Source organism: Mustelus asterias, unplaced genomic scaffold (genome assembly GCF_964213995.1).
Source record: "Mustelus asterias unplaced genomic scaffold, sMusAst1.hap1.1 HAP1_SCAFFOLD_4699, whole genome shotgun sequence".
In the NCBI taxonomy this organism is placed as follows: domain Eukaryota; kingdom Metazoa; phylum Chordata; class Chondrichthyes; order Carcharhiniformes; family Triakidae; genus Mustelus; species Mustelus asterias.
In genome coordinates, this window is record NW_027594642.1 from 1 (window position 1) to 14,743 (window position 14,743).

At 55.2% G+C, this 14,743-nt stretch overlaps 1 protein-coding gene across 1 annotated transcript; it reads right to left on the minus strand.

Moving 5' to 3' along the window:
* Positions 1-413: 413 nt before the first annotated feature.
* Positions 414-13,719, minus strand: LOC144491195 (uncharacterized; the record flags this gene model as incomplete). The annotated part of the gene is made up of 6 exons (XM_078208875.1): positions 13,624-13,719; positions 12,593-12,727; positions 10,939-11,082; positions 8,322-8,543; positions 3,935-4,027; positions 414-578 (listed from the first exon to the last, which is right to left on the minus strand). Coding segments are annotated over exons 1-6 (807 nt in total), but the record flags the coding sequence as incomplete, so codon positions are not given.
* Between the last annotated feature and the right edge of the window lie 1,024 nt (positions 13,720-14,743).

Genomic DNA, 14,743 nt, shown 5'->3' on the forward strand with positions numbered 1-14,743 from the left:
GACTGTACTCGGGCTGGGGGGGTGGGGGGACTGTACTCGGGCTGGGGGGGTGGGGGGACTGTACTCGGGCTGGGGGGGTGGGGGGACTGTACTCGGGCTGGGGGGGTGGGGGGACTGTACTCGGGCTGGGGGGGTGGGGGGACTGTACTCGGGCTGGGGGGGTGGGTGGATTGTACTCGGGCTGGGGGGGTGGGTTGTACTCGGGCTGGGGGTTGGGTGGATTGTACTCGGGCTGGGGGGTGGGGGAACTGTACTCGGGCTGGGGGGTGGGGGGACTGTACTCGGGCTGGGGGGGTGGGGAATGGTGCTGGGGGGGTGGGGAATGGTGCTGGGGGGTGGGGAATGGTGCTGGGGGGGTGGGGAATGGTGCTGGGGGGGTGGGGGTGGGTTGTACTCGGGCTGCGGGTACTCACTGCTCGTGCCTGCGCTCTTTGCTGCTGCTGCTTCTGCAGTTCTTGCTGCATCTCCAGCAGTGATTTGACGGACATGGATTGCTTGGGTATACTGTTCCAGCCAGGTGACTTCTGTTGCTGGTGTTGCTGTAGGGCCTTCATGATCTCCTGCTGCTGACGACACTGCTGTGGGAAAACAATATTAACATTTACTCTGACCAACAACGTGTACCGCTCCTGCTCGTGTCCATCCCGCAGATAAAGGCAACGCATCATCGAGACTCGACTGCGCTGTTCTAACACGGGCTGTTAACAGCAACACACCGGAGGAGGCAGATCAGAGGCTGATCTTCCTGCCAGCATTTACACACACCCACCCATAGCCCAAAGGCAGTGCCTGCGGAGCGGCCCCCGACACCTCCCGCCCGGACCCCCGGCACCTCCCGCGCCGGGCCCCCGACACCTCCCGCGCCGGGCCCCCGACACCTCCCGCGCCGGGCCCCCGACACCTCCCGCCCGGGCCCCCGACACCTCCCGCCCGGGCCCCCCCGACACCTCCCGCGCGGGCCCCCCCGACACCTCCCGCGCGGGCCCCCCCCGACACCTCCCGCCCGGGCCCCCCCGACACCTCCCGCCCGGGCCCCCCCGACACCTCCCGCCCGGGCCCCCCCGACACCTCCCGCCCGGGCCCCCCCGACACCTCCCGCCCGGGCCCCCCCGACACCTCCCGCCCGGGCCCCCCGACACCTCCCGCCCGGGCCCCCCCGACACCTCCCGCCCGGGCCCCCCCGACACCTCCCGCCCGGGCCCCCCCGACACCTCCCGCCCGGGCCCCCCCGACACCTCCCGCCCGGGCCCCCCCGACACCTCCCGACACCTCCCGCCCGGGCCCCCCCGACACCTCCCGCCCGGGCCCCCCCGACACCTCCCGCCCGGGCCCCCCCGACACCTCCCGCCCGGGCCCCCCCGACACCTCCCGCCCGGGCCCCCCCGACACCTCCCGCCCGGGCCCCCCCGACACCTCCCGCCCGGGCCCCCCCGACACCTCCCGCCCGGGCCCCCCCGACACCTCCCGCCCGGGCCCCCCCGACACCTCCCGCCCGGGCCCCCCCGACACCTCCCGCCCGGGCCCCCCCGACACCTCCCGCCCGGGCCCCCCCGACACCTCCCGCCCGGGCCCCCCCGACACCTCCCGCCCGGGCCCCCCCGACACCTCCCGCCCGGGCCCCCCCGACACCTCCCGCCCGGGCCCCCCCGACACCTCCCGCCCGGGCCCCCCCGACACCTCCCGCCCGGGCCCCCCCGACACCTCCCGCCCGGGCCCCCCCGACACCTCCCGCCCGGGCCCCCCCGACACCTCCCGCCCGGGCCCCCCCGACACCTCCCGCCCGGGCCCCCCCCGACACCTCCCGCCCGGGCCCCCCCGACACCTCCCGCCCGGGCCCCCCCGACACCTCCCGCCCGGGCCCCCCCCGACACCTCCCGCCCGGGCCCCCCCGACACCTCCCGCCCGGGCCCCCCCGACACCTCCCGCCCGGGCCCCCCCGACACCTCCCGCCCGGGCCCCCCCGACACCTCCCGCCCGGGCCCCCGACACCTCCCGCCCGGGCCCCCGACACCTCCCGCCCGGGCCCCCGACACCTCCCGCGCGGGCCCCCCCGACACCTCCCGCCCGGACCCCCGACACCTCCCGCCCGGGCCCCCCCGACACCTCCCGCCCGGGCCCCCCGACACCTCCCGCCCGGGCCCCCCCGACACCTCCCGCCCGGACCCCCGACACCTCCCGCCCGGACCCCCCCGACACCTCCCGCGCGGACACTGATCACTTCCTATATGCAAGCGGAGATCCACTGTGACCTCCTCCTCAATACCATTCGACCCCTGCTGACCCCCAATCATAACGGGAGGCTCTGGCCTAGTGGTATTATCGCTCGACTATCAATCCAGAAACCCAGCTAATGTTCTGGGGGACCCGGGTTCGAATCCCCGCCGCGGCGGACGGTGGAATTCAATTTAAAAAAGATCTGGAATTAAGAATCTACTGATGACTCATTGTCGGAAAAACCCATCTGGTTCCTTTAGGGAAGGAAATCTGCCGTCCTTACCCGGTCTGGCCTACATGTGACTCCAGAGCCACAGCCAATGTGGTTGACTCTCAACTGCCCTCCAAGGGGCAACTAGGGATGGGCAATAAATGCTGGACAGCCAGCGATGCACATGTCCCACGAATGAATAAAGAGTCAATGTGTGCCTGACCTTGGAGATCAAGGCCTGACTATGAATGGAATACTCTGGACTCTATTGGCTCCAGTTTGGCAAGGGTTTTTTAACTTTAAAACTCTCGCCTTTATTTTCAAATGGGTGCCACAGTGGTTGGCACTGCCGCCTCACAGCGCCAGGGACCCGGGTTCGATTCCTTAAAGATAAAGTGTATTTACTAGCGTCACAAGTAGGCTTACGTTAACACTGCAATGCCAATCTCCTAGTCACCACACTCCGGCGCCTGTTCGGGTAACACTGAGGGAGAATTTAGCACGGCCAGTCCACCCTAACCAGCACGTCTTTCGGACTGAGAGGGGAAACCGGAGCACCCGGAGGAAACCCACGCAGACACGGGGAGAACGTGCAGACTCTACACAGACAGTGACCCAAGCTGGGAATCGAACCCGGGTCCCTGGCGCTGTGAGGCAGCAGTTCTAACCCACTGTGCCAGCGTGCTGTCCCATAGGGAGGACAGGATTGAGCCCGGTATACACACGCACACACTCACAAGGGCAAGCATGCACACACGCTGGCATTCACGCGACACACACACGCGACACACACACGAGACATACACTGAGCTATCTCACAGCACCCCCCCCCCCCCCACACATGCCACCCCCCCAACTAACACACCGCCCCCCACGCATGCACGCACGCACACACGAGCTAGGATGCGACAGGGCCAGTTACTGAGCCAGTGTGTTTGCGGAGTTGGTGACTGTGGGGCAGCAGAATCGAATGCTTCAGAGCGGCGCCGTGCCAGACTTCCCGGCGGGATCTGAAGGCATCCGGGAGCATCCGCAGAGTCGGATCACTTTCCACTCCTGCATCAGATTACCAGGAAAGGGGAAACCCGGCTGCAGTTTGGCCGCTTGCAGCTCAGCTCACTGCGGCGTCCCTGTGCTCTGAGCTGTGAAGCAATCCAGCCCCGGCTCCCTGCACTTCACTGACGTGCCAATATGCGCTACCCCGATCGCTCGGCGGCGGGATGCACAACACCAGTGACAAGACCACGAGCTGTGGGACAATCAGCTCTTCCTTTGTTTCTCCGCCAGGGAGTGTCCTCAGCATCCCGGAGCTGGCGTGCCAAGCAGGGGTCAGCACCCCCCCCGCGGTTCGACACTCGAAAGGGAACATGGGGTGAGGGAGGGATCAGGCTCCTGCGATGCCACATGGTGCCGAATAGCCCAGCTCGGACCAGGGCGGAGCCCCCAGACCGCACGCCACGTGGGTATCACGCGGGGCAAGCCCGCACAGCCCGTTCTTGCCGGCCTTACCTCCTCTCGACGCTGCCGCTCACGTTCCTCCTCCAGCTTCTGGAGCGGTGGCACCGAGTTAGACTGCTGACCCCACGAGGTGGAAGATGGGATCTGGCGAAGGAACGACAGGTCAGTTCTCAGCACGCAGCGTTTCGAGTTAAACCACATCCCCCGTGTGACACACCAGCCCAACAGCCCTGAGCCCGCGGCAACGTCTCTCCCCCATCTTCAATCTCCATCTGTTTCTATCTCCTTCAAGCTTATCTAACATCCATTTAGACCTATCAGATCTCGGTGCCCTATTTCCCCCCCGAGGGAGAGTCCACATCCTCACCGTTTGACCAATGGACTTTCACCTGGAATTCCTGATTGGGTTTCATCGTGACGGTATTCTGCATTGTATCACTACATTCTGCACCCTCGCCTTTCCTTCTCCCCTATGTACTCTATGAACGGTATGCTTTGTCTGTATAGCGCGCAAGAAACAATACTTTTCACTGTATCCCAGTACAAGTGACAATAATAAATCTAATCATTTCAATTCAATAAAATGGCTATAAATTCTGATCTCGGCCACAAGTAGGGAAGTTAACCCCTCCTTATCACCGCCAAGCTCCTTCGCCAGCTAGTCTCTGGTGAGCACAGACAGGAGTCAGGTACTGATGCTAAGTTATGAAGTCGGGTTCTATCCAGGGACCTTGTGGAGGACATTTCTCCCTTGCCACCATCTTTTGAATCAGCTCCCTTCCAACTCAGCTGCAGCCAAGTAATGCCAACTGCCCCCTGCCCCTCCCCTCCTGCCCCTCCCCACCCCACCCCTCGCCCACCCCGCCAACGATAGTTGAGAAGCGCCGCAGAAGGGCAATGGACTTTGTCATCACACCAGCAGAAGTCCGACAGCTAAAAGAAATTGTGGAATTGCTGAGTGGTTTGTTGCAGCTATATAAAACCTTGGTTAGGCTGCGTTTGGACCATCGCATGCAGTTCTGAGTCACCACACTACCAGGAGGAGGTGGAAGCCTTGGAGAGAATGCCAAGAAGGTTCATCAGGATGTTGACTGGTCTCGAGGGTGTTGGTTATGAGGAGAGGTTGAATGAACTGGGATTGTTTTCACTGGAAAGACGGAGGTTGAGGGGAGACCTGATAGAGGTCTACAGAATGATCAGAGGTGTAGACAGGGTGGATAGTCAGAGGCCTTTTCCCCAGGGCGGAAGTGTCAATTAGAAGGGGGCACAGGTTCAAGGTGAGAGGGGGGAAAGTTTAAGGGAGATGTGCGGGGGGAAGTTTTTCACGCAGAGAGTGGTGGGTGCCTGGAACGCGCTGCCAGAGGAGGTGGTGGAAGCGGGTACATTAGCCACATTTAAGAGGCATCTGGATGGGTACAAGAATAGGGAGGGAATAGAGGGATATGGAGCGAGTAAGGAGAGAACGTTTTTTTCTAAAGCTTAGTTAGGGCATCATGATCAGCACGGGCTTGGAGGGCCGAAGGGCCTGTTCCTGTGCTGTTCTTTATACATCCTCATCAACGCACGAGTCGGGTAGGGAGGGATGGAGGGGGAGATGGTGCGAGGCAGCACAGAGGTCGCTGAGTGCCAGTCAACTCAAGAACACTTGGCTCACAAAGAGTTCCAGATGACCTGAAGTGAAGGAGAGGGAGGGTGGAAATGTGGGAGGCCACCCGGTGACGCATCGGAACAGTTAACTAAGGCACGATCGAGGGTTTCAACGGAAGAGCTAAGACGAGGGCGGAGTGGGGGCGATATTCTGGAGGTGGGCAGTCTTGAAGAGATGAAGCCAATGCGAGGGTGGCAGCTCACCTCCGGGTCAAAATGTGGCACCAAGGTGGCGAACCAGCTGACCTAATCTCGGACTGCTGCCAGAGAGGGAGCTGGAGTCAGCAGTTAAGGAGTGGAGTTTGAGGCGGGGTCTGAAAGTGACCACTTCAGTCCTCCGAATATTTAACTGGAGAGAATTCCTGCTTATCCCGTCATGGACGCCGCATCAGCAACATTTAGAATTTGGGAACAGCAGAGAAGCTGCCAGGTTAGGGTGCGTTGACCCAAACAGGCGCCGGAGTGTGGCGACTGGGGGATTTTCACAGTAACTTCATTGCAGTGTTAATGTAAGCCGACTTGTGACACTAATAAAATAAACTTTTTTAAAAAGGTGGTGAGGTAAAACTGGGTGTCATCAGCGCCCATGTCTCTTCCTGCGCCCATTCTAAGAGTTTACTGTATCCGCCGGACTTGATGACAAACATGTGGGTATAGCCCCATTTTGTCACCCGCGACTTGCATTGCAGAGATTCCCAAATTCTGTGAAAGCTCATCTCTCGGGATAGCTGCCAGGAAGCCAGATCCCACGGGAGGAGAATAAAAGCCAAGGGTTTTCAATAAGAGCCTTTCATTTGCTGCAGAGAAACTGGGATAATACTGCCCTCTATCTACCTTCCCCTGAGAGAGAGAGAGAGAGAGAGAGAGCGCCTATTAATCTCAGTTTACTCAGATCAGAACAGCAAAGGTGGCACAGGTTTGATTCCGGCCTTGGGTCACTGTCTGTGTGGAGTTTGTACATTCTCCCCGTGTCTGCATGGATTTCCTCCCACAGTCCAAAGATGTGCAGGTTAGGTGGGTTGGCCATGCTAAATTGCCCCTCAATGTCCAAAGATATGTAGGTTAGGTGGATTGGCCATGCTAAATTGCCCCTTAGTGTCCAAAGAAGTGTAGGTTAGGTGGATTGGCCATGCTAAATTGCCCCTTAGTGTCCAAAGATGTGCAGGTTAGGTGGATTGGCCATGCTAAATTGCCCCTTAGTGTCCAAAGATGTGCAGGTTAGGTGGATTGGCCATGCTAAATTGCCCCTTAGTGTCCAAAGATGTGTAGGTTAGGTGGATTGGCCATGCTAAATTGCCCCTTAGTGTCCAAAGATGTGTAGGTTAGGTGGGTTGGCCATGCTAAATTGCCCCTTAGTGTCCAAAGATGTGTAGGTTAGGTGGATTGGCCATGCTAAATTGCCCCTTAATGTCCAAAGATATGTAGGTTAGGTGGATTGGCCATGCTAAATTGTTCCTTAGTGTCCAAAGATGTGCAGGTTAGGTGGATTGGCCATGCTAAACTGTTCCTTAGTGTCCAAAGATGTGCAGGTTAGGTGGATTGGCCATGCTAAATTGCCCCTTAGTGTCCAAAGATGTACAGGTTAGGTGGATTGGCCGTGCTAAATTGCCCCTTAGTGTCCAAAGATGTGCAGGTTAGGTGGATTGGCCATGCTAAATTGTTCCTTAGTGTCCAAAGATGTGTAGGTTAGGTGGATTGGCCATGTCAGGCATGGATGCCTTTGTTTTTTGATTGTTTTAAGCAAGTAAGAAGTTATAAGTGTGATCACCTTCCAAAACAAAACACAACAGCTTGGCAAAAACTGATCGTTGCACCAATCTGCTGGTTTCCCTGCTGGCAAAAGAAATTGTTCCTTTGTGCATGAGAGTTTGTCAGCCAAGTTACAAGTAAAACATCGATGTCTCCTATTCTTTACATTTGCACAACCAGCATACATTCCTAACGGATTTTAATAGTTTTTAAAAGTTGCTTAAGAGAGGCTTTATGAGCTGCAATTTCATTTAACATATTTAAAGGGGCGGCACGGTAGCACAGTGGTTAGCACCGCTGCTTCACAGCTCCAGGGTCCCGGGTTCGATTCCCGGCTCGGGTCACTGTCTGTGTGGAGTTTGAACATTCTCCTCGTGTCTGCGTGGGTTTCCTCCGGGTGCTCCGGTTTCCTCCCACAGTCCAAAGATGTGCGGGTTAGGTTGATTGGCCAGATTTTTAAAAAATTGCCCCTTAGAGTCCTGGGATGTGTAGGTTAGAGGGATTAGCGGGTAAATATGTGGGGGTAGGGCCTGGGTGGGATTATGGTCGGTGCAGACTCGATGGGCCGAATGGCCTCCTTCGGCACTGTATGGTTTCTATGATTCTATGATTCTATGATTTAATGCTAAATTGCCCCTTATTGTCCAGAGATGTGCGGGTTAGGTGGATTGGCCATGATCAATGCGGGGGAGTGGGGACGGGGCGGGGGAGTGGGGACGGGGCGGGGGAGTGGGGACGGGGCGGGGGAGTGGGCCTGGACAGAGTGCTCTTTCGCAGGGTCGGTGCAGAGCCAGTGGGCCGAATGGCCTCCTCCTGCTCCGTGGGGTTACTCTGAGGTAAAAGGAGAGCTGCACTGTGCTGTGCGTACCCGGTAAGTATAACATCACAATGAGGAGATTGAGAACGGCCAAGCTGTCCCCGTTCGAAGCAAGTGCAGAGTCAGTGGGGGAGGTTTTAGTCCCATCAGTCCCACAGGGATCATGTTGCGCGCAGTTCCCCCCCCCCCCCCCAACGCTCCAGAGGCAATGCCACGCGGCTGTACCTTTATGTGTGCCAACTGCTGCTGCTGCAAGCGCCTCAGTGCCTCCTGCTGCCTGTGCCTCAGCAGCTCCTGCTGCCTCTGGAGCTGCAGGTCCATCTCCTTGCGTTTGCGTTCCTCCTCCTCGGCTAGCCGGCGCCTGGCCTCCTCCTCCAGCTGCCGCCGGCTCTCCTCTTCCTCCAGCCACCGCCGGGTCTCGTCCTGCTGCTGCCGGCGGTCCTTCTCCTGCAACAACAGGACAAGGAGGAGTGGGTGAGAAGAGCGGGCACGGATGCATTCAGGGAACGCGCTGGATTGAACAAACCCCTCGGCCATGCCCGATGGAACGGGAGCGGGAGAGGGTTCACACACGAGGGGGCACAGAGGAGCTTTATCAATCGGGGTACAGATTACAAAAGCAGGGAGGTCACGATGGAGTCGAGTCGAACATTGGTGAGGCCACAGCTGGAGTACGGTGCGCAGTTCTGGTCCCCACATTATAGGAGGGGTGTGAACGCACTGGAGGGGATGCAGATTCACCAGGATGTTGCCTGGGATGGATTTAAGTTATGAAGAGAGGTTGGATAGGCTTGGGTTGCTTTCTCTGGAACAGAGAAGACTGAGGGGCGACCTGATTGAGGTGTTCAAGATTATGAGGGGCGTGGACAGGATGGATAAGGAGCAGCTCTTCCCCTTAGTTGAAGGGTCAGTCACGAGGGGACATAGCTTCAAGGTGTAGGGGGTTTGGAGAACAAAGAAAATTACAGCACAGGAACAGGCCCTTCGGCCCTCCAAACCTGCACCGACCATGCTGCCCGACTGAACTAAAACCCCCTACCCTTCCGGGGACCGTATCCCTCTATTCCCATCCTATTCATGTATTTGTCAGGAAGCCTCTTAAAACTCACTATCGTATCTGCTTCCACTACCTCCCCCGGCAGCAAGTTCCAGGCACCCACCACCCTCTGTGTAAAAAAACATTCGGGGGGGGGGGGGGGGGGGGGGGGTTGTGAGGTAAAACTTTTTTTTTTGAAAACCCAGAGGGTGGTGAGGGTCTGGAATGCGCTGCATGGGAGGGTGGTGGAGGCGGGATGCCTCACATCCTTGAAAAAGTACCTGGATAAGCACTTAGCCTTGAGCGCTATGTGCCAAGTGCTGGCAAATGGGATTAGGTGGGCAGGGCAGGTGTTTCGCACGTGCCGGTGCAGACTCGATGGGCCAAAGGGCCTCTTCTGCACCGTGTGATTCTATAGTATATTCTATAAATTGTATAGGTGTTTTGCAAGAGGGGAGAGAGGTGATTTCCTAGGATGATGCCAGGCATGTGAGAGAGAGAGATAGAGAGAGAGAGGAAAATTATTTCCTCTGGCGAGTGAGTCAGTAACGCAAAATCAGATTTAAAAATCAGTGGCGCAAAGAGGGGAGGTGGGATTTTCAGTTCTTGGGATCTAGAATGCGAGACCTGAGAGGGAGTGTTTCTTCAGAAGGAACTCTCCAAATGCAGACAATAAAAATATAACAAAACTTGCGCCAACTTACAAATCGAAGAAAAAGGGTTTAATACAGAAAGCTTCATTGCTCCAAACTTGGGGCCTCGCTCTGGGCCAATCCAAGCTCCCCAAAATTCCAAACAGGTTCTTATTTATCATGAGTCAGCTGACCATCACATCATTCTGTCATTGGTCTCCATGGTTTACTGGGTCAGCTGACCGTTACAGCTCGTTATCATTGGTCACATTACATCCCATACAAAGTCGCCACTGGGTATACTCTAACAGGGCAAACCTTTAAATACTGGAGGGAAAGGGTTAATGTTTTTTTTGTACTCAATGTATTTTGTACCTAAAAGGTTGAACTTTGTACCCGGAATGTATCACAAACATAACCCTTCCTTATGGCTAGTCTCCCCTTTGTTTATATTGCTCCTGGTAGTAGTATAAGCCATTTGGTTCTTGGTTCCCTCGCTTGTTTATATCATTCTGATAAAACAGACAGTTAAATGTAGATGTAGGGTTGTAAGTCTTACTTTTTCCGTAGGCTTGTGTATGATTTAAACAAAGGAAGCAGCTACCAAATGGTAGAGTGCGAGAATGGCCGTTTGAAGGAGGACTCCCACTGGGACAGCTGCAATCGTACTCAGTCACTTCAAAGGAAAAGCCGCCGGAAGAGCAGGGGGACCAGAGGTGGCATCTGGACTACAACTACCAGGGGAATTGTGCTTTTTGACCCAAGGATACCACATAGTCTCTAACCATAAACCAGAGTGTATCAGAAGCTGTTAAAGGAACTATAATTTATGATCAAGGACTGTTAACTGGACTTTGCTTCATGACTTGTATTGGGAACCCTGATGTATAAATGTCCACGCTTCTTGTGTTCAGAGAGAACTTTGGCTTCCGCTTTCAAGGGGTCAGGTTCTCCCGCAAGCTTGTGAGAATAAAGCCTACTCTATTTTGACTCATACCAGCCTCAGAGGTATTTTTACCGACTCCAGAGGTCGAGGAACTTATAGCGTACTGAGCGCAAAGCTGGAATATGGGGTGAAGTATAGTTACTCGTGCAGAGAGCCAGGAATGGCAGAGTGGGCCGAACGGGCTCCTCCTCTGCTGCCGGTTTTGGTCACTCAATGAAGGCCAGTCACCTGCTTTCGGAGGATGTCCTCCATCTGCCGCCTTTCCTCTTCGTCGCGTCGCCTCAGGACCTCCTCCTGCCGGCGGTCGTCCTCCTCTCTTTGGCGCCGGGCAGCTTCTTCTTGCTGCTCCCTCTGGAATCGTACCACCTCCTCCTGGAAGGCAACACAAGCTCCGTCACCCTGGGGCTGGCCGTGGGAGCCTGCGGCTCGAGGATTCAGCCTCCCACCTCCCCCCTTCCCAGTGCCGGCGGGGACCCGGGAACAACAGCAATCTGGGGTGGCTGACAGCAGCGACCCAGCGCGCTGAGCAGCAGAACCCGGATAGAAACCAGCTGCAGTTTCTCGGAAATGGCGGAAACTCGCTGGGGATAAGGGGAGTGGATACGGTTTGTGAACGACCTCATCTCTGACTGAGCTGCTCATGATGCAATGTGGGCCCGGTCTCAGAGGCAGCCTGTGCCACCACTCTCACCAACTTTTACAGATGCACCACAGAAAGCATTCTTTCTGGTTGTATCACAGCTTGGTCTGGCTCCTGCTCTGCCCAAGACCACAAGGAACTACAAAAGGTCGTGAATGTCGCCCAATCCATCACGCAAACCAGCCTCCCATCCATTAACTCTGTCTACACTTCCCGCTGCCTCGGGGAAAAGCAGCCAGCAAAATCAAGGACTCCACACCCCGGACATTCTCTCTTCCACCTTCTTCCGTCGGGAAAAAGATACAAAAGTCTGAGGTCACGTACCAACCGACTCAAGAACAGCTTCTTCCCTGCTGCTGTCAGACTTTTGAATGGATCTACCTTATATTGAGTTGATCTTTCTCTACACCCTAGCTATGACTGTAACACTATATTCTGCACCCTCTCCTTTCCTTCTCTATGAATGGTATGCTTTGTCTGTCTAGTGCGGAAGAGGCAATACTTTTCACTGTATCTCAATACATGTGACAATAATAAATCAAATCCTTCTCCCCTATATATTCTATGAATGGTATGCTTTGTCTGTATAGCGCGGAAGAAACAATACTTTTCACTGTATCCCAATACATGTGACAATAATAAATCAAATCCTTCTCCCCTATGTACTCTATGAACGGTATGCTTTGTCTGTACAGCACGCAAGGAACAATACTTTTCACCGTATCCCAATACATGTGACAACAATAAATCAATAATAACAATAATATCACCTCACATGCTTCTTAGCTCCAAAGAATTGAGATCCAATTTACTGCACATCTTGTTGAATAATCCTCTCATCTCAGGGGCCAATTTCATGAACGTACCGTCTCAATGTATACCAAAACTGCGCACCAAGTGTGGTCACTGGACAATTACCCTGGACAACTGCAGCAAGATTCCTTCATTCCTGCACTCCAATCCAGCTTTGCCTTCCTCGTTGGGTCGGCATGCTAACTTTCCCCGTACGCCCACAAACACCGGTATCTACCAGGTCACAGCTTTGACAAAGCGCTGGCTTACCCAAGCGAATACCCTCACTTTCCCCTCACGTTGCACGCCTCGTCACCTTGAAGCCCGCTCACTTAGCCAGCCCGAAAAAGTGACACTTCACGACAGAACAAAAAGAACCTGTGAAACCCTCGGGAGTGGGTTCGGGTGCTGAGCAGTACAATGGGGCAGGAGGGGGGGAAGACTCCTTACCTGCTTCCTCCTGGTTAGCTCATCCTCATCTCTGCGCTTGCGTTCTTCCTCTTGCCACCGGATTTCATCCTGCCGTTTCCGGTCATCCTCTTCCCTTTTGTTCCTGAGTTCTACTTCTCTTCGCTCCTGCTTTAGCTGAACAAGCAAAACTCCTGTCACTCAAGGCAATTGTGCGGGGAGGGGATATATTCTTCATGTGGGGAGGCGATGGCCCAGTGGTATTATCGCTTAGACTATCAATCCAGAAACTCAACTAATGCCCTGGGGACCCTGGGTTCGAATCCCCGCCACGACAGAGGGTGGAATTTGAATTCAATTTAAAAAAAATCTGGAATCAAGAATTTACTGATGACCCATTGTCGAAAAAACCCACCTGGTTCCTTTAGGGAAGGAAATCTGCCGCCCTTACCCGGTCTGGCCTACATGTGATTCCACAGCCGATATGGTTGACTCTCAGCTGCGGCTCTGAAATGGCCCAGAAAGATATTGTTGTCTGGATCGCTCAACCCACATCACGCGGGCTGCAGCATTGCTAGTCGGCAGCTCACCATCATTCAAGGGCAACTAGGGATGGGCAATAAATGCTGGCCAGCCAGCGACGCCCATGTCCCACGAATGAATAAAAGAAAAATACAATCCCCCAGAGCCTGGCAGCGCCTCCATCCTGAAAGGATGCCAGCAGGGACCCAAGTGGAAGGTACCATACAGCCGTACCATGGGTGCCGCCTCAGTGAACTGTCGCAGGTCACTGAACAATGCAGAAGGGGAGGAGAGAGTAGGAGTTGAAGAGAGAGGAAAGGTCTTTTTCCCCCCACAATGCCAGGCAATCGCCAACATCATCAAAAACAAGCACGGCTGGGCATGTTTCAGCAAGGGGGCGGGCAGTGTCCCTTTGAGTGCTGTGTGTAAAATGGACAATTCCTTTATAGTTAGCACCCTATCCCTGACCTCAGAATGATGAGTCCGATTATGGGCGCACTCGACATACATTTAAACCTTAAACACAGGCCTTATTATTTAAGAAACCTTACAAATATTCCACGGTCCTCAATCTTTTGACAAAAGGGGTACAGGTTCATAGCTCCTCGAAAGTGGAGTCACAGGCGGACAGAGTGGTGAAGAAGACATTCAACATGTTTGGTTTAATCGGTCAGAACACTGAAGACAGGAGTTGGGATGTCTTGTTGAAGTTGTACAAGACATTGGTACGGCCACACTTGGAATACTGTGTGCAGTTCTGGTCACCCTATTATAGAAAGGATATTATTAAACTCGAAAAAGAGTGCAGAAAAGATTTACTAGGATGCTACCGTTGGAGTTGGAGTTGCAAGGAGAGGCTGGATAGACTGGGACTTTTTTCTCTGGAGCGTAGGAGGCTGAGGGGTGATCTTATAGAGGTCTATAAAATAATGAGGGGCATAGATCAGCTAGATAGTCAACATCTTTTCCCAAAGGTGTTGGAGTTTAAAACTAGAGGGCATAGGTTTAAGGTGATTTTGACCCAGTGATTGCAAAGGAACAGCGCTATATTTCCAAGTCAGGATGGTGAGTGGCTCGGAGGGGAACTTGCAGGTGGTGGTGTTCCCCATGTATCTGCTGCCCTTGTCCTTCGAGATGGAAGTGGCCGTGGGTTTGGAAGGTGCTGTCTCAGGATGTTTCTTCAATAGATTCCAATCATGTAATATCCTGGTTGATGCTGCTTTCTGAACTTATTAGGCCCTGCAAATCCAGGCAGGCATACGTGGACTTGCATCAAGTAAACACGCTCGGAGATCCCCCACGGACAACGACACACTCACTGGGACCCACGTGAAGAATTTCTGACTGAGTGACCGAGACCCAAAGCTCTGCCGCACAAAACGTCCACCCCAGTCGGGAAAGAAACGTCACCAGCCAATCAACGAGTGTGCAGCCGGGGGGGGGGGGGGAAAGGTTGGAACGGTTTACTGCTCTACCTCAGGAGCAGGTTACGGTTGAGAGGTTACCTTTGGGTTTTCTGGGCTGTGAGGGGGGTTTCGGAGGGGAGGTCGAGAAGATCATTTTCCTCCTAGCCAGTGGGTCAGTAACTGAAGGCTTCAGCGAGAGAGGGGGGAGATGAGGGGAATGTTTTTATCACCACACTGTTGGGATCTGGAATGCTGCCATTGAAGA